The sequence below is a fragment of the Erinaceus europaeus genome, chromosome 1 (assembly GCF_950295315.1).
Source record: "Erinaceus europaeus chromosome 1, mEriEur2.1, whole genome shotgun sequence".
Taxonomy (NCBI): Eukaryota; Metazoa; Chordata; class Mammalia; order Eulipotyphla; family Erinaceidae; genus Erinaceus; species Erinaceus europaeus.
The window spans coordinates 115,888,044-115,907,068 of NC_080162.1; the positions used below are offsets into that span (position 1 = coordinate 115,888,044).

General features: G+C 46.5%; 1 protein-coding gene across 1 annotated transcript in view; it reads right to left on the minus strand.

The window, feature by feature from the left end:
* Window positions 1-18,134, minus strand: part of KLHL22 (kelch like family member 22) — a 38,353-nt gene extending 20,219 nt beyond the window's left edge. The window contains exons 1-3 of the mRNA XM_060193994.1: window positions 18,010-18,134; window positions 8,860-9,111; window positions 43-208 (exon numbers count right to left, since the gene is read on the minus strand). Coding sequence (XP_060049977.1) covers window positions 43-208; window positions 8,860-9,086 — 393 coding nt within the window. The 5' untranslated portion in view covers window positions 9,087-9,111; window positions 18,010-18,134. The remainder of the gene's footprint in view (window positions 1-42; window positions 209-8,859; window positions 9,112-18,009) is intronic.
* Window positions 18,135-19,025: the final 891 nt, after the last annotated feature.

Consider the following 19,025-nt stretch of genomic DNA (forward strand, 5'->3'; position numbering starts at 1 on the left):
CTGGCTAGATGTGGGTCTGCCTTGCCAACAGGTAAACCTCACCTGAAGCTGGCAGGCAGCAACCAGTGTCTCCTGCACATTGTTGAGGCTGAGCTCTAGTTCAGAGGTGTATATGAAATGCAGAATTTGGCACATGGCATTGTAGGACACGCCATGGATCAGGACCTCTTCCTGCTCCATCTCCTTCAGGCCCCCAGCAAACATTCCTCTGCAAAGTGAAGACAAGACAAGGGAGTTATCACAATGAAGACAACAACCCCAGCTGAAAATAGCTTTGTGATAAGGATGACCTGGCTAGTGGTGGGCCTGAGCACATAGTCACCCCACAAGAGGTATCCAAAACTGTTGGCTAAGTTTGGGCAGCCAGACTAGAAACCACCCCATATCTACTTCAGATGAGCCAAGTAGTGACATAAGAGCCTCCTGGGAGCATGGACCATGACTAGTACACTTACCGGTTCACATCAGTAGCCCAGATTATATTATGAGAGAATGAATAGAAAATAAGTTAAGGGTTCAGGTGGTGGTGAACTGAGTTAAGTGCACACGTTACAGTGTGCAAGGTCCCAGGTTCAAGCCCCTGATCCCCATTTGCAGGTGGGAAGCTTCATGAGTGGTGAAGCAGGCTGCAGGTGACTCTCTTTCTCTCTCCCACTCTATTGCCCTTTTCCCTCTCAATTTATCTCTGTTTTATCTTTAAAAAACACAGGAAAAAATGGCCACAGGGAGCAGTAGATTCATAGTGCTGGCACCAAGCCCCAGTGAGAGAGAGAGAGAGAGAGAGAGAGAGGGGGAGAAAGAGAGAGGGATGGTATGAGTTAAGTTGGCCAGAGGAATAGCTCACTTGGATAGTGCCCTACTTGGAGCCTGGCCCCACCACACTGAAGGAAGTTTTGATACTATGGTCATTTTCATTCTCTCTGCCTGTCAGAAAAAAAAAGTATTTTTAATTTAAAGAGAAAGAGAGAATAAGTTAATAAAAGCCACTCTGGGGAATCAGGTGGTAGCACAGCAGGTTAAGCACACATGGTGCACAGTGCAAGATCCCGGCTCCAGCCCCTGGCTCCCCACCTGCAAGGGAGTCACTTCACAGGTGGTGAAGCAGGTCTGCAGGTGTCTATCTTTCTCTCCCACTCTCTGTCTTCCCCTCTTCTCTCCATTTCTCTCAGTCCTATCTAACAACAACGACATCAATAACAACAACAATAATAACGTGGTCTGGGAGGTGGTGCAGTGATAAAGCTTTGAACTGTCAAGCATGAGGCCCTGAGTTTGATCCCCGGCAGCACATGTGCCAGAGTGATGTCTGGTTCTTTCTCTCTTTCTCATTAATAAATAAAATCTTTAAAAAAAAACAATTAACTACAACAATTAAAAAAAAAAAGCCACTCTAGGGCCAGTAAAACAGCTCACTTGGACAGTGTGCACAATCCAGGTTTGAGCTTGGCCTGCACCACACTGAAGGAAGCTCCAGTGCAGAGGTCTCTGTCTTTCCTTCCCCCACAAAAAAAGCCATTCTAGCATATATTTACCAAGTCCCTACCAAATGCCAGGTGTAATTTCAAGAACAGAAGTAGTAACAGTAAGCAAAGTGGTAAGGTCCCTATGTACACAGTATTTAGTCTAGCCAGGAGGATAGACAACAAAGAAATAAGCTACTTATTGAAATGCTAGAAAGGAATCCAATCCAGGAGTGTCTGGCTGGCTGGAAGAGAGCAGACAGAGAGCAATGAGGGGCAGGGACAGGACCCTTCTGAAGCACTAAGATGTGGCTGGGCAGAACTGTACCTGCCTGGGTGTGATGTTTCAGGTGAAGACAGGTGCCAAGTCCTGGGGCAAGGACAAGTGTGGCGTACAAACATCCAGGAGAAGCGAGTAGAAAAGGGAGGGTGAGGTCCTGCTATCCTGAGGTTAGAGCAAACTCAGGACTGAATCCAAGTATGGTAAAGCAAGGGAAAGGCTGTTCCTTCGGTAGGAATGGCAGTGCTGGGGCACTCTGAGAAGTTCTTGGCCCACTCCATAGTGCCACATGAGGGAGGGAAGGAGGGAGGGAAGGAACTTATATTTAGTGCTTGCTGGCCCGAGCACAGGAGGTTCTGAGGAGGGCTTTGTATCAGCGAAGCTACAGCTGAGAGACTCTGGAGCCAGAGGAAAGAAAAGGCTGATGGGGAGAATAGGCTGATGGAATGAATCAGACCAGGCAGCCAGGAATCAATTTGGAAGACAAGGTGAAGGAGTGAGAGTCCTGGGGTCACTGTGAGATGCCCAAGATATCTCAATACAGATAATGATTAGATCTTCAGAGAGAAGTGCCTGTTGACCAAGGGAGGTATGTATCAGAGCTGGAATATGACTGTCAACAATGTAGTGATGACAGAATGGCTATTTTTACATTTTATTTTCCAAGCAGATATGGCATATATATGGTACAAGAAGTAAAGTATGTAACAGTTGTGTAGAAAGTCTCTCTCCCTCCTGACTGTAGTTGTCAGTTTTTCTCCCCAGGGTAGCACCACGCCCAAGAGTTCACACATCTTCTGAATCTTAATGGCTTAACAGTGCACTTTGGAAATAGATCCCTATCAGCACAATAGTGATGCTCCTTTAAAAAAACTTATTTTAAAGTATCACTATTTATTTATTGGTTACAGACAGTCCCTGAAAGGAAAGGGGGAGGAAGAAGGGTCTGGTGGTGGCACACCTGGTTGAGTGCACATATTACAGGGGGTTCAAATCCCCACTCCCCAACTGCAGGGGAAAAGCTTCTTGAGTGGTGAAGCAGTATTACAGATGTCTCTCTGCATCTCTCACTATCTCTCCCTTCCCTCTTGATTTCTGGCTGTCTCTATCCAATAAGTAAAGATAAAAATAAGTTTAAAAAATAAAGAAGAGAAGGAAAAAGAGAAACACCTGCAGCACTGCTTCATCACTCTCAAAGTTTTCCCCCTGTAGGTGGGAATCAGGGGCTCAAACCCTGGTCCCTGTGCACTGTAACATGTGTACTCAATCAGGTGTGCCACCACCCAGCCCCAAGGCTGCTCCTTCCTCTGTAAAGATTGCCTTAATTGGGGGACTGGACGGTATCACAGTGGGTTAAGCACTCATGGCATGAAGCACAAGGACCAGCTTAAGGATCCCCATTCGAGCTCCTGGCTCCCCCACCTGCAGGGGGGTTGCTTCAGGTGTCTTTCTCTCTCCCTCTGTCTTCCCCTCCTCTCTCAATTTCTCTCTGGCCTATCTAACAACAATATAATAACAAGGGCAACAACAACAACAGAATGGCCTCCAAGTGGGAGTCGGGTGGTAGGGCAGCGGGTTAATATCAGTTCGAGCCTCTGGCTCCCCACCTGTAGGGGAGTCGCTTCACAGGTGGTGAAGCAGGTCTGTAGGTGTCTTTCTCTCCCCCTCTCTGTCTTCCCCTTCTCTCTTCATTTCTCTCTGTCCTATCTAATAATGATGACATCAATAACAACAACTACTATAGCAGCAATGAAAAACAAGGGCAACAAAAGGGAAAATAAAGAAAGAAAGAAAGAAAAAAAAAAAAAAAAGAATGACCTCCAAGAGCAGTGGATTGGAAGTGCAGAGACTCTGGAGGCATAAAAAAAAAGGGGGAGTCGGGCAGTAGCACAGCGGGTTAAACGCACATGGCACAAAGCACAAGGACCAGCATAAGGATTCCAGTTGGAGCTCCAGCTCCCCACCTGCAGGGGAGTCGCTTCACAAGTGGTGAAGCAGGCCTACAGGTGTCTATCTTTCTCTCCCCCTCTCCATCTTCCTTCCCCTTCTCTCTTCATTTCTCTCTATTCTATCTAACAATGATGACATCAATAACAATAATAACTACAACAATGAAAAACAACAAGTCAACAAAAGAAATAAATGAAAAAAAAAAAAAAAAAGAATAGCCTCCAGGAGCAGTGGCTTGGAAGTACAGGAACTCTGAAGAAAAAAAAAAAAGAATGCATTAATTGGGCTAAGGATACAGCATAATGTTAATGTATAAGACTTTCATGTCGGCGCACTTTCCTGCATGCTTCTCTCAATTCATATCAAATAATATTGCATCCGCCGATAACAACCTAATCAATGCAACAAGTACCACCTCAGCATGCTTCACTTCAGACTGTGTCCAGAGACTTCAGGTGTAGAATGACAACCCTTCAGCTTCATTACTCAGGTGAGACCTTTCCTTCCATAGTATTCTCTAATTCCATTCCAGGTGGTTTCGTAACAAAGTCCCAAAACCTAGATATAGACCAGGTCCCCTGAGATAGAGCATATGTTCACACGTATCCATAAACTAGGGCAAAATATATACCTGAAAGCAGAAGTACACAAGAGTCTGCAGTGAGTACCCCCTCCAACACTTCATCTGCACTATTCCAGCCTTTAGGTCCATAATTGTTCAACAATTTGTTTGGCTTTGTATGTTAACTCTCTTTTCAGCCACCAGGTTCCAGATGCCAGCAGGATGCCGACCAGACTTCCCTTGACAGATGACACCACCCATGTGTCCTGGAGCTCTGCTTCCCCAGAGACCCACACTATTAGGGAAAGAGACAGGCAGGCTGGGAGTATGCATCGACCAGTCAACGCCCATGTTCAGCGGGGAAGCAATTATAGAAGCCAGATCTTCCACCTTCTTCAACCCACAATGACCTTGGGTCCATACTTCCCGAGGGATAAAGAATGGGAAAGCTATCAGGGGAGGGGATGGGATATAGAGATCTGGTGGTGGGAATTGTGTGTATTTGTACCCCTCCTACCCTATGGTTTTGTTAATGTCTCCTTTTTAAAATTAAATAAGTAAGTAAGTAAAAAAAAAAAAAAAAAAGGCTTTCATGCCTGAGGCTCCCAGGTTCAATCCCCCCACTACTATATGCCAGAGCTGAGCAGTTGCTCTGGTGTTTCTCTCTAGTTCTCTAATTTAAAATAAAGTAAATAGGGAGTCTGGTGGTGTCGCAAACCACAAGGACCGGCAGAAGGATCCCAGTTCAAGCCCCCGGCTCCCCACCTGCAGGGGAGTCACTTCACAGGCGGTGAAGCAGGTCTGCAGGCGTCTGTCTTTCTTTCCCCCTCTCTGTCTTCTTCTCCTCTCTCCATTTCTCTGTCCTGTCCAACAACAACGACATCAATAACCACAACAATGTTAAACAACAAGGACAACAAAAGGGAAAATAAATAAATAAATATTAAAAAATAAAAAATAAAGTAAATAAGGGCCAGGCGGCCTGTAGCACACCTGGTTAAGTGCACACATTATATTTGCTCAAGGATGCAGGTTCAAGCCCCTGGTCCCCATCTGCAGGGGGAAAGCTTCATGAGTAGTGGAGCAGTGCTGCAGCTGTCTATCTACTCTGTCCTTCTCTATCTCCCTCACCCCTCTCAATTTCTGTTTCTATTCAATAAATAAACAAACAAACAAACATTGGTCCAGGAGATGGCGCAATGGATAAAGCATTGGACTCTCAAGCATGAGGTCCCAGATTCAATCCCCAACAGCACATATACCAGAGTGATGTCTGCTTCTTTCTTCCCTCCTTTCTCATTAATAATTAAATAAATTTTAAAAAATAAATGTTTTTAAATAAATACATAAAAAATATTTTTTAAAAAAATCAAGATTGTGGGGGTGGGGGTGATAGCACAATAGTTATGCAAACAGACTCTCATGCCTGAATCTCTAAAGTCTCAGGTTCAATTCCCCCCGCACCACCATAAGCCAGAGCTGAGCAGTGCTCTGGTGTTTCTCTGTCTCTCTCTCTTTGCATCTCTCTCAAAAATAAAATAAAATAAATCAATCAAGATTGCAGGGGTAGGGCAGTAGTGCAGTGGACTGAAGTGCCAAGTATCCTGGTTCAAGCACCCCCCCACATACTCCCCACCTACAGAGGGGTCACTTCACAAACGGTCAAGCAGGTCTGCAAGTATCTACCTTTCTCTCCCCGTCTTCCCCTTCTCTCTGTCCTATCCAACAACAAGGACAACAAAAATAGGAAAATGGCCTCCAGGAGCAGTGGATTCATAGTGCAGGCACTGAGCCTCAGCAATAACCCTGGAGGCAAAAAGGCAAAAAGGCAAAAAGGCAAAAAAAAAAAAAAAAAGTAAAGAATGGTGGGATCAGCAAAACAGTTTGCCCAGGAGGCTGTTTTTTTTTTTTTTTTTTTGCCTCCAGGGTTATTGCTAGGGTTCAGTGGCTAGACTACGAATCCACTGTTCCTGGAGGCCATTTTTTCCCTTTTGTTGCCCTTATTGTTTATCACTGTTGTTGTTACTATTATTGTTAGTATTTCTGTCATTGGATAGGACAGAGAGAAATCGAGAGAAGAGGGGAAGACAGAGAGGGAGAGAAAAAGATAGACACCTGCAGACCTGCTTCACCGCTCATGAGGCGACCCCCCCTGCAGATGAGGAGCTGGGGGCTTGAACAAGGACCCTTACACCGGTCTTTGTGCTTTGTGCCAAGTGCGCTTAACCCACTGCACCACCCGGCCCCCCAGGAAATCTGTTTTGCCATATAAAGAACCCAAGATCAAGTCCAGCCCTTACTAGAGGAAGTTTCAGTGTTGTGATATCCTCTCCCGATCCCCTCCCTCCTTCCCTTTTCCATTTATTTATTTATTTGCTTATGAATCCAGCAATCCCACTGGCAATTTCTTTCTTTTTTCTTCTCTTCTTTTACCTTTCTCTCTGTCACTCTGTCTCCAATCTTTGATAGAGACAGAGAAATTTGAGTGGGAAGGTGGAAACAGAGGGACAGAGAGAGACACCAGCAACACTATTTATAAGTCTTGCCCCTCCCACCCCTGCTGTGAGGGGCTTGCATCCAGATCCTTGTGCATGGCAATGTGTACACTCTGCTGGGGTGTGCCACTGACCAACTCTTGTATTTCTCTATCTGAAAAAGCTATGATGGATGGGGAAGCCCCAGAAGCAAACAAACAAACAAACAAACAAACAACCTTAGTGGTTTACCAAGCTTAGGGGAAGTGGAAATGAGGAGCTACTGTTTAGTGGGTATATAGTTTCACTTTCTCTCTATGCTGCCTTATCAAACATTTTCACATTTTTGCCAGTAAGGGAGTCGCTTCACGGGCGGTGAAGCAGGTCTGCAGGTGTCTATCTTTCTCTCCCCTCTCTCTCTGTCTTCCCCTCCTCTCTCCATTTCTCTCTGTTCTATCCAACAACAAAGCAACGTCAACAATGGCAATAATAACCGCAACGAGGCTGCAACAACTAGGGCAACAAAAAGGGGGAAAAAATGGCCTCCAGGAGCGGTGGATTCATGGTGCAGGCACCGAGCCCAGCAATAACCCTGGAGGAGAAAAAAAGAAAAAGAAAAAAATAAATAAAATAAAATAAACATATATGACATATGGTATTAGTCTATCCATACACACATCCAGGAGTCTAAGTACTCCCAACGTGGTCATTTTCCCTAATACTGTCCCTCAAAAGAAGGAGTAATTCAACCCCACAACTATCCAATTCAGATAACACAACTATCCAGTGTGTTATATTAAAGTTTACTAAAGGCATCAGTTGATGGGGAGAACTGAAGGAACACTGCTATCCCTGGACACAACCAACCCCAGCTCCACTGGGTCACATTCTCCACAGACTCCTACTAGTGAAATATCTTACTTGACATATCTATTTTAAAAAATAAAATAAAAGGGGGAGGGGCAGGTAATGGTGCGCCTGGTTGAATGTACGTTACAGTGTATTAGGACTCGGGTTCAAGCCTCCAGTCCTCAATTGCTGGGGGAAAGCTTCATGAAGGATAAGGCAGGGCTGCAGGTCTCTTTCTCTCTCCCTTCCCCCTTCCTTCTCAATTTCTCTGTCTCTATCCTCAATAAATATTTTTAAATGGAGAGAAAAAAACATTTAAAAGACAAAGAAAAAAATGTATGCAATATATAATTTACAACATATATATAATTTTACTTATTTTACAAAAGATAGTTAGATATGGAGAAGGAATAAGTGAGAGAAAGAGGCTAGAGCAGCTCTCAGGCACATATAGTGCTGGTGACCAATACTGGACCCATGCTTGCAATTCCAGAACTTTACCACTGTGCCACCTCCCAAACCCCAATAAAAAGATTTACTGATTCATTCATGAGAAGCCAAGAGAGGGACAGAGAACCAGAGCATCATTCTGGTATATGCAACGCTGTGGATTGAATTCAAGATTTCATGCTTGAGGGTCCAAAGTTTTATTCATGGCAAGAGAGACAGCAGAATGGTTATGCAAAGAGACTCTCATGCCTGAGGCTCCAAATTCCCAGGTTCAATTCCCCCACACCACCACAAGCCATAGCTGAGCAGTGTTCTGATAAAAATAAATGAGTTTTATTCACTGTGCCACCTCCTAGAATGTCTCAAATCTTAAAAAAAAATTTTTTTCAGGGGGGGTCAGACGGTGGCACACCTGGTTAAGCACATACCATACAGTGCACAAGGACCCAGGTTCAAACCCCTGGTCCCCAGTTGCAGGGACAAAGCTTCATGAGCAGTAAAGCGGGGCTGCAGGTATTTCTCTGTCTCTTCCCCTATCTCCCCCATCTCAATTTCTCTCTGATGTATCAAAATAAAATAAAGTTAAAATAAAATAAAAGAACCTCTAAAATTCTTATAATTTTTTTTCAAAATGAAATGTTAAGGAATGTTAAGGACCACTTAAAAAAGCCTCTAGGACCCCCTCTGTCTCCTGTTGTTCAGCCACAGAAAGAGCAATGGGGTCTCTGTGTGAGGGGGACCCAGATGAGCCCTCCAGGCCCTGCAGTTCCAACACTGAGGAGAGCTGGCACCACCCTGTGTTACTTCAATGCATGGAACAGGCGGGTAACTCACCTGAAGTAGTCGCAGGATGCAGCCAGCAGAATTCGATGGGCCTCAATGTGCCTCCCCTCTACCACCAGGACGACATCAAAGAGGATGCCGCTATCCCGGAGAGCTAGCAAGCCCCGAAGCAGCGCCTGGGAGTGCTGTGCGCTGCGGTAGGTGTTGTTAACACAGTGTGGGTGTGCTGGCTGGGAGGGCAATTTGCAAAGCTGGGTGAACTCCTGATCTTCCGCCATCCTGACCACCAAGGCCGGCCGTCAGCTGCCAAGACACAGAGGAAGAAGAATGAGGCAGGGAGGTACCCCCCTACCCCTGTGCAGCTGGCTGCCCAGCTCTGCTCCCAGACAGCAGCAGCTGCTCCCCTGCTCCTCCTCCTCCCTACAGGTCACCTGTTTTCTCCAATCTACTTATTCCCTTCTCTCCTCCCACCTCTCATCTAAACTTGGCTGCTGGGAACAGTAGAGCCATACAGGCATTGGGCCTCAGCAATAACCCTGATGGCAAACAAATTGGGGGGGGGGGGGGCATGAGACATAGTAGGGAGGTGACTCAGCCTGACTGGCAAGGCTAAGGCCCGGGCTTTGACCATGAGAGTGGTGTTCTGGTATCTCTCTTTCTACTGCTTCTCATAAAACAGTTTTGTCTTTAAACCTGTTAAAATCTTAGAGATCAAATAAAAATTATATTCAATGTAAAACTTTCCAAAGGGGCCAGAGAGATAACAAGTTCTACAAAACTTTCACACTTGAGGTTCTGCAGCCACAGGTTCAATCCCCAGCACCAGTGCAAGATACAGCTGAGCAGTGCTCTGATCTTTCTCTATCTCTCTAATTAAAATAAATACATAAACATTTAAAAAAAAAAAAAAGAAAGAAAGAAAGAAACTTGCCAAAAAGAAGATACTTTCCTCATTACTGGAGCTCAGAAGTATTCTTCCCTTCCTCCCCATCATGTTTTCTCACCAAGGCCCCAAAGACAGCTTCAGAGAGAGAGAGAGACTTTTTCCAAGAAACTGTAACAGCCAGCTTTTCAAAAAGTCCTGGTTCCGTACTGCCTCCTGCTTGAGCAGCTCCAAACATTCCCTCCCCTCTATGTACCACTCCCCCCTTCTAACCTAAAAGGAAACCTGCTATTCTCTGGACATGTCCAACCTCCCATCCAGACCATTAATTTATACTCCCTGCATCAGGGGCTGGCAAGATAGCTCAGCTGGATAGTGAGTGCACTGCTTTGTCATGCCATGACCAAAGTTCAAGCCTGGGCCCCACCACATTGGAGGAAGTGTCAGTGCTATGGTCTTTCTGTTTCTGCCTCTATCTATGAAGAAAAAAAAAAAAATCAAGGGTCGGGCAGTAGAGCAGCGGGTTAAGTGCACGTGGTGCAAAGCACAATGACCAGTGTAAGGATCCCAGTTTGAGCCCCTGGTTCCCCACCTGCAGGGGAGTTGCTTCACAGACAGTGAAGGAGGTCTGCAGATGTCTATCTTTCTCTCCCCCTCTGTCTTCCCCTTCTCTCTCCATTTCTCTCTGTCCTATCCAACAATGACAATATCAATAACAATAATAATAATTACAACAACAGGGCGAGGGTAGATAGCATAATGGTTATGCAAACAGACTCTCATGCCTGAGTCTCCAAAGTCCCAGGTTCAGTCCCCCGCACCACCATACGCCAGAGCTGAACAGTGCTCTGTTAACAAAACAAAACAAAAAAAAAAGAATACAGGTAAATGAAAAAAAGAAAGAAAGAAAGAAAGAAACCTACAACAACAAAAACACAAGAGCAACAAAAGGTGAAAATATATATATTTTTAAATCAACCCAGAGCAGTGAAGTCCTGGAGAAATAAATAAATAAATAAATAAATAAATAAAACCTCTGCATTAAGGTCTAGCTGGATTATTTCTCCCTCCATCACTGCACCAACACATAAAGAAAGAAAGGGGAAAAAAAGTAAACTGAGGAGAGCTGGAGAGTGCTCTATCACTTGAAGTTGTCCTAACCACCTTTCACCAGGAGGCCAAGTTCCTGGAGTACTCCAGCTTATCTCTCATATCCATCTCAGTGCCCTCAGGCCCTTGGCACAACTTGCTAACCACACTAAGTACCTAGCTTAGATCTCCAAGATACAACTTCCTAGTCACTACCAGGCCACCACGGAGTCAGAGTCAAGTCAAAAGGACTTCCTTCAATAGGGACTGGTGCAAGGACTCACTGTCAAAAGGACCTCACTGTAGGTGGTCCCCCCACTTCAGTCCTTCAGTGAACACAGCAGCCAGACCTACAGCAAATATAGCTCAGAGTATAACAGGCAGATAGCTTCCTTGTAGCACTGGTAAAGCACATTTATTAAGCACTATTCAAAGGACTAAAAGGTGCTGGAAGGGCTGCAAAGGAAAAGGAACAGCTGCCTGCTCTGAAGAGGCACAGCCTATCCATCAGACTGCAACATATTCAAGACCCGCATTATTAGTCTGGCCCATAATGCAAGCACTATCATGACCAAAATGCCTGTTCTCAGTAATGGACAGATCAGTGATTCAATAGAATACTAACAAGAACTGAAATAGACAAACTAACAGCCTGGGATGTGTGCAGTGGCTGGAGCACTGGACTTGCAAGCATGAAGTACAAAAGGGGTGTTGCTCTGGCTCTCTCCCCTCTTTCTCTCGTCAATGGGTAAATAAAAGGTCAAGGCCATAGTATAGTGGCTTATGAAACAGATTTTCATAGCTGAGACACTGAAGTTCCAAATCCAATCCCTGTGCTCTGGTAAAATAACACACACACAAGGGGAGCCGGGCTGTAGCGCAGCGGGTTAAGCGCAGGTGGCGCAAAGCACAAGGACTGGCATAAGGATCCTGGTTCGAACCCCCGCTCCCCACCTGCAGGGGGGTCACTTCACAGGCGGTGAAGCAGGTCTGCAGGTATCTATCTTTCTCTCCCCCTCTCTGTCTTCCCCTCCTCTCTCCGTTTCTCTCTGTCCTATCCAACAACGACGACAACAACAATAATAACTACAACAATAAAACAACAAGGGCAACAAAAGGGAATAAATAAATAAAATAAAATATAAATAAATAAATAAATAACACACACACACACAAAAAAACCTCAGGTGGTAGTCACCTGGAATGCACGTCACAATGTGCAAGGAACCAGGTTTAAACCCCTAGTCCCCATCTGTAGGGGGAAAGCTTTGCAAGTAGTAAATCAGTGTTGCAAATGTCTCTATGCCTCTATCAAATAAATAAGAAGTGGGAGTCGGGCGATAGCACAGCAGGTTAAGTACACGTGGCACAAAGTGCAAGGACTGGCATAAGCAACCCAGTTCAAGCCCCCAGCTCCCCACCTGCAGGGGAGTCACTTCACTTGTGGTGAATCAGGTCTGCAGGTGTCTATCTTTCTTTCCCCTCTGTCTTCCCCTCCTCTCTCAATTTCTCTCTGTCCTATCTAACAACAACGACATCAATAACAACAACAACAATATTACAACAATAAAACAAGGGCAACAAAAGGGAATAAATATTTTTTTAAATTTTTTTAAATACATACATGTTTATATTTTTAACGAGCGAAGTGGCTCAATGAGCAGAGCAAATAATCTGCAAGTGCAAGGCCCCAGGTTCCATCTTTCCCTGCATATACCAGAGCTGAACAGTGCTTAGGACTTTGTCTCTCAATAAATAAAATACTTATGAGTTAGGGAGACAGCAATGAGGTTTGGTGTACCAAATTTTCATTCCTGAGGCACCAGAGGCTCCAGGTTCAGTCTCCAACTCCACCATAAGACAGAGCTAAGCAGAGCTCTGGCAAATTAATAGTAATACACCCCAGGAGGTGGTCCAGTGAGTACAGCATCAGATTTGGAAGCGTGAGATTCTGAGTCTGATCATTAGGATCAACAGTGCCAAGGTAGTGCTCTAGTTCTCTCTGGTAGTAAATAAATAAATCTGTTGGGAGTCGGGCAGTAGCACAGCGGGTTAAGCACAGCTCACACAAAGCGCAAGGACCAGCATAAGGATCCCAGTTCGAGCCCCCGGCTCCCCACCTGCAGGGGAGTCGCTTCACAGGTGGTGAAGCAGGTCTGCAGGTGTCTATAAAAATAAAATAAAATAAATAAATCTATTAAAAAAAAGCAGCAAGTAAGTACAAAATTTTACAGGGAGTCAGGCGGTAGCGCAGCCGGTTAAGCACACGAAGCAGGTCTGTGAGTGTCTATCTTTCTCTCCCCCTCTGTCTTCCCTTCCACTCTCCATTTCTCTCTGTCCTATCTAACAATGACATCAACAACAATGAAAAACAACAAGGGCAACAAAATGGAAAATAAATATATATATTTTTAATTTTACAGGAAAAAAATTAAATGGAGGCTAGGCAGTGGTGCACTAGGTTAAGTGTGCATACTACCATGCACAAGATTTATTAGTGCTGATGGAGTCTCTTCCTCTCTCACTATTTGAAAAAGATGACCCAGAGTGGTGAAGCCCTGGCAACAACAAAAATAAATGAATGTTTTTTTCTTTAAATTAAAATAAGGAGAGCTCCCATGTTCAGCGGGGAAGCAATTACAGAAGCCAGACCTTCCACCTTCTGCATCCCACAATGACCTTGGGTCCATACTCCCAGAGGGTTAAAGAATAGGAAAGCTATCAGGGGAGGGGGTGGGATACAGAGTTCTGGTGGTGGGAACTGTGCAAAGCTGTACCCCTCTTATCCTATGGTTTTGTCAATGTTTCCTTTTTATAAATAAAAAATTTTTTAAAAATAAACATTTAAAAAATAAAATAAGGAGAGCTGGGGAGGTAACATAATGATTATGCAAAAACAGGCTATGGCTCAGAGGTCCCAGGATCAATCCCCAGCATTACCATAAACCAGAGCTGAGCAGTGCTCACATAAAAAAAAAAAAAAAAAGTTTTAAACAGTATTTATTCATTTTTTCCATATATTTGATAGAACAGAGAGAAAACTGAGAGGAAAAAATAGAGAGGGACAAAGACAGACACTTGCAGCCCTGCTTCACCACTTGTGAAGCTTCCCTCTGCAGGTGGAGACCAAGGGCTTAAACCCAGGTCCTTGTGCACGGTAACATGTACATTCAACAGAGTGCACCACCACCTCACCCCATAATATATATTTTTTTAATTCAAATGAGTAAACCAGAACTCAAGTTACACTTATCAACTTGAAGAACTGGAGACATCTCAATGCCATGCACTGAAAAAACAATACACTGATCACTCCAAAAGAAACAGGGAAGGGGAAAGGACAACATGCTGAAAAATGTGTACAATAGAATTTTGTTTACCAAGTTTGAAAATACACAAAACAACACTGTCCAGAACTGCTTGCATACTACAAGTGTTGGGTGGTATAAAACACTCTTTACAAATAAAATAAAAAGAATCATAAATGGTACAGCCTTTCTGGTTTTTTTCTTTTTGTTTTACTGTTGTAGTTATTATTGTTGTTGTTGTAAAAAAAAAAAAAACACTCTTTACACACTATAGGAATTCATGGTTAAGGCCATGCTCAGGAGAAAAAAGGTAACTACTTTCCTTTCATATACATATACATATATATATACACACACACATATATATATATATTTTTTTTTTCTGCCAGAGGCTATACACCTGTACAATTTTTCCACTCTGGGCAGGGTCCTTTTTTTTTTTTCTTCCTTTTAGATACTACAGGGTGAAACGGAAAGGAAAAGCAGAGAGATAGTGAGGAGAGATAACACAGCACTGCCACACCACTTTTGTAGGTGCTCCTATGTGGTGGCCAGGGACTCAAACCTGGATCCCCACACATAACCAAGTATGCTCTCTACCATATATGAGCATCTCCTGGTCCCTAGAATGTTTTATTAAAAAAAAAACACCTCAGTGCTGGGGAATAGCACACCCAGTAGAGTGCACACTTAGCCATGCTCAAGGACCTGGGTTTAAAACTCCGCTCCATGGGAGCCCGTAGGTAGTGCAGTGGGTTAAGCGCACATGGTGCAAAGCTCAAAGCGTAAGGACCCCGGTTCAAGCCCCTAGCTCTCTACCTGCAAGGGGTTCGCTTCACAGGCGGTGAAGCATGTCTACAGGTGTCTATCTTTCTCTCCCACTCTGTCTTCCCCATCTCTCTGTCCTATCCAACAACGACAGCAGTAACAACAATAAACAACAAGGGCAACAAAAGGGGGGGGAAAAGCCTCCAGGAGTAGTGGATTTATAGTGCAGGCACCGAACCCCAGCAATAACTCTGGAGGCAAAAAAAAAAAAAAAAGATAACTCAAAAATATGGATGGTGTGAGCCTAGGCTATGTGCCATGCCATGAGCAACACCCAGATTCTAGACCTGGGAGTCATGGTACCTCAGCAGAAAGCTTTTGTGCTGTGATATCTCTACCTCTCTGAATGAAAGTTGGTCGTTTCACCAGACTGGTAAAATAAAGCATGTGTGAGGCCCCAATTCAGAAAAAAGGAAAGAAAAAGGAAAAATAAATAAATCTTCCCAGATCCTGTCTCAAGAAAAAAAAAAAAAATTTACTCTTTGTGATCCAAGAAGTGTTATAGTGGAGAAATAACTAGACTCTCAAGCATGAGGTTCCAAGTTCAGTCCCTGGCAGCACATGTGCCAGTGATGTCCATGTTCATTCTCTGCCTGTCTTCTTCATAAATAGATTTAAAAAAATACTCTTCTATTTTGCTGCACACTCTTCCAAGTGGCTTATGTGGAGTCACAAGGATCTGTAAAGCTTTTTAGGTTTTATATATGATAAATTCGCTCCCACAGCTTATTATTTGGACAACCATGTTTTATTTAAACAATTCATTTTAGAGAGACATCTGGGTTTCCTCCAACTGTTTGCCACCGCAAACAGTTTTGGTCTGAAAACTATGGAGTGGTGCCACATATGCAGCAGTTATTAAGAAAATCCCCTTGACACAGAATGAGTTGGATCACTTTAGTTTTTTTCTTAAGATTTATCAGGGACCAGGCAGTAGCACACCCTGTTAAGCACACATTACGAGGTGTACTTTCTTCAGACCCCTATTTAATGGATATTAAAAAAGAGCTCTCCAAGGAGATTCAACTTTCACTTTGAACAGCAAAGTAAAAGCCTTATTCCAACAGCACCAGCTAGTGGTGCTGCCTCTTTTTAAGATTTTATTTATCAACATGAGAGAGGGGCGAGAGAATCAGCATATCACTCTGGCACATGTGATTTCGGGCATCAGAATTCAACCTCACACCTTTAACTTTAAAGTTCTAGCCACTTTATCACTTAATGAATGGCTCTTTTCATTCTCTGCTGGCCCAACAGAGAGAAAACACATTTCTATCATTGACAGCATTTATTTACCTGCTTATTTGTTTTTGCCACCAGGGTTAGGGTTGGGGTTCGTTGCCAGCATTTTGACTTTTTAAAATTTTGTTACCTTTATTGGATAGAAACAGCCAGAAATCAAGAGGTAAGGGGGAAGTCGAGACAGAGAGACACCTGCAGCCCTGCTTCACCACTCATGACGCTTTCCCCGTGCAGCGGGGGACAGGGGCTTGAACCCAAGGCCTTACACATTGTAACACGTGCACCACCACCAGTGCCGACATTTTGAATCCACAGCTCCTGGCGGCCATTTTGTCCTTTTCTTCTCTTTTTTTAAATTTCTTCTATTTTATTTGACAGGACAGATTGAAACCAAGAAGGGAGAGGGAGATATGACACCTGCAGTGCTGCTTCACCTCACCACTTGTCTCGAACCCATGTCCTACCTGCTAACATGCTTGCTCAAACGGTGTGCCTCCCTCCCCGCATTTTTTTTTTTCCTCTCCTCCCTTTCAGATAGAGACAGAGAAAGTGATAGAGACTGCTGAACCAAAGCTGCCAGTCTGGGTCCAGGCTCAAACCTGGGGGTCATACATGGTTAGAAATGGTGAGGACTATCCAAGGGTGCTATCTGCCCGCCCTTGACAACACTTCCAAAAAGAAAAAAAAAAACACCTAAAAGTTGTGGGGTGCAGCACATGCTCTGCTGCTGTGTTCCCACGCCTGACACCTAGCTGCTCTCTCTCCTCATTGCCTCTGCTCCGGGCTCTGGCACAAACAAGAGTTAGAGGGCCCCTGGCAAGTTACGCGCTTCGTGCCAAGGAGGGTCAAGATGTGAGGGTGTGAACTTCAGGCTAAGTTTCCAGCAGCATTTTTAGAGTTTTGCAATTTATTTAAAGCCCTCTGGAGTCTGGAGGCTCAAAAAAAAATAAATAAATAAAAGGCACGTCCGCCCTCAGCAACACAAGTCGAGTAAGCAGCATAAGGGGGAGGGGGGAACTCGGAAAAGCCGTGCTTATTTACTTGATTCTCTTTATTTCATCGTCGTGGGCTTTCTTTGGGGGGCTACTAAGCGCGGGGAGCGCGGGCGCCCCGCCGAGCCCTGCCCGCCCCGTCCCGCCGGGTGCGCCCTGCAGAGTCCTCCAGAAGCGCAATGGGAGCATCCCGCGCCGCCCCTCCGCCCAGGCCCGGCCCCCGGGCGCCGCGAGCGGGGGGCTGGTGGGGAGCAGCCCGGGGCGGCGGCGGCGGCGGCGTGGGGCCTGGCCGCGAGGGGACGGGAGCCGCCAACTGTCAGGCGCGCGACGCCCCGCACCCCCCGGGCTCCACTGACAGCGCGCTGCCCGGCCGCCGGCTCCCGGGAACCACGCGCCCCGGCCGGCGGGCCCCTGCGAGCGCGGCCCCGGCGCCTCAGGAAACTGAGTCCCGGCGGCCCGGGCCAAGGTCACGCCAGGTAGCAGCCGCCCGGCCAGAACCCGCCCGCCTGTTGCAGGAGACGCCCGCGCCCGGCCGCGCGTCAGGCCGCGCTCCGAGCCGCCTCGGGCCCCCGGCCAGCGCGGGCACCGGGAAGCCGAGGGCCGCCCGACGCCGCGCCGAGGCCCCGGACCTCGTCCAGCCCCAGCCCGCGGACGCCGAGCATCCCGGGGGTCCCCGCCCGCTGCGCCCCCGCCACGTCAGGCCGCGGGATCGCCTCAGGCCGTCGCCCTCGCGGCTCCCGCCCGCGCCTGCCCTCGCGCCCCCGCGCCGCTCGGTAAAGCCCGGGGCCTCCCGCCGCCCGCCCCGCTCCGCACCAGCCGGCCCGCCCGCCCCGCCGCCGCCCGCGCGCCTCGCACTCACCTGGTGCTGCCGCAAGCGGAGGCCGCACTCGCGGAGGCGGGGGCGGGGCGGACGCCGCGGGGCGGGCAGGGGCCGTGTCACGTGGTGCGCAGCGCAGGCGCCGGGCGGGCGCGGACGGAGGCCGGGGGGCGCCGCTGGGGGGCGGGGGCAGTGCGGGGGGCGCCTCCGGGGGGTACTGGGGGGGGTGCGGCGCACTGCGGTCCTTCGGCTGGGCAGCTGCGACCTGTGGCTTAATGGGCTGCCCCGCCGTGGGGGCCCAAGTCCCAGCCCCTCGAGAGCAGTGCTGCATGACTGAATAAGTGAATAAATAAAAGGATTTTTTTTTTTTGCAAGGTTCAAGCCCGATGGTTATTTTCTCCTTTCTTCTCTCTGTCCCTTTTTCTTGCCTTCCTTGAATCTTCTTTCACCCTCTCCCCCCACCACCACCAACACACACAAACACCTTACTCTCTCCTCCCTAGCTTCACTGCCTCCCACACCGCTCATTGATTCCTCACTCGCTGGGTCTCTCCATCCCTCACGACTTAGCTCCCCACTCCCGGGCTCTCCTCCCCTTCTTTCTAGATGCCTCTGTTCTCATTCTCTCCCTCCCATCCCACCGGTCTGTGGTGCTTCTGTTCATCTGCCTTCTGCTAGCTGTCCGAGAGAGACTGTAAGCACTGCCTGTGTGAGCCGGTGTTTACTTTCCTGTTTGCTGAGATTCTGGAGTAAATCTTATTCCCAGACCAAACCCTGGCCCCAGTAGTTCAGGTGGAGACGACTACACGCACTTTTTTCTTTAATTTCTCTATTTATTATTTTAATGATAGATGCAGAGAGAGGTAGAGAGACCAGATTGCTACTCAGCACTGGTTTATGGTGGTGCTGGGAATTGAACCTGGGACCTTGGAGCCTCAGGCATGAAAGTCTCTTTGCATAACCATTATGATGTCTCCTGGACTACATGCACTTTTCTCCCATCCTCCAGGGCTCATCTTAACAGTGTATCCAGAGAAGAAAACTAGCAATCACTAAAG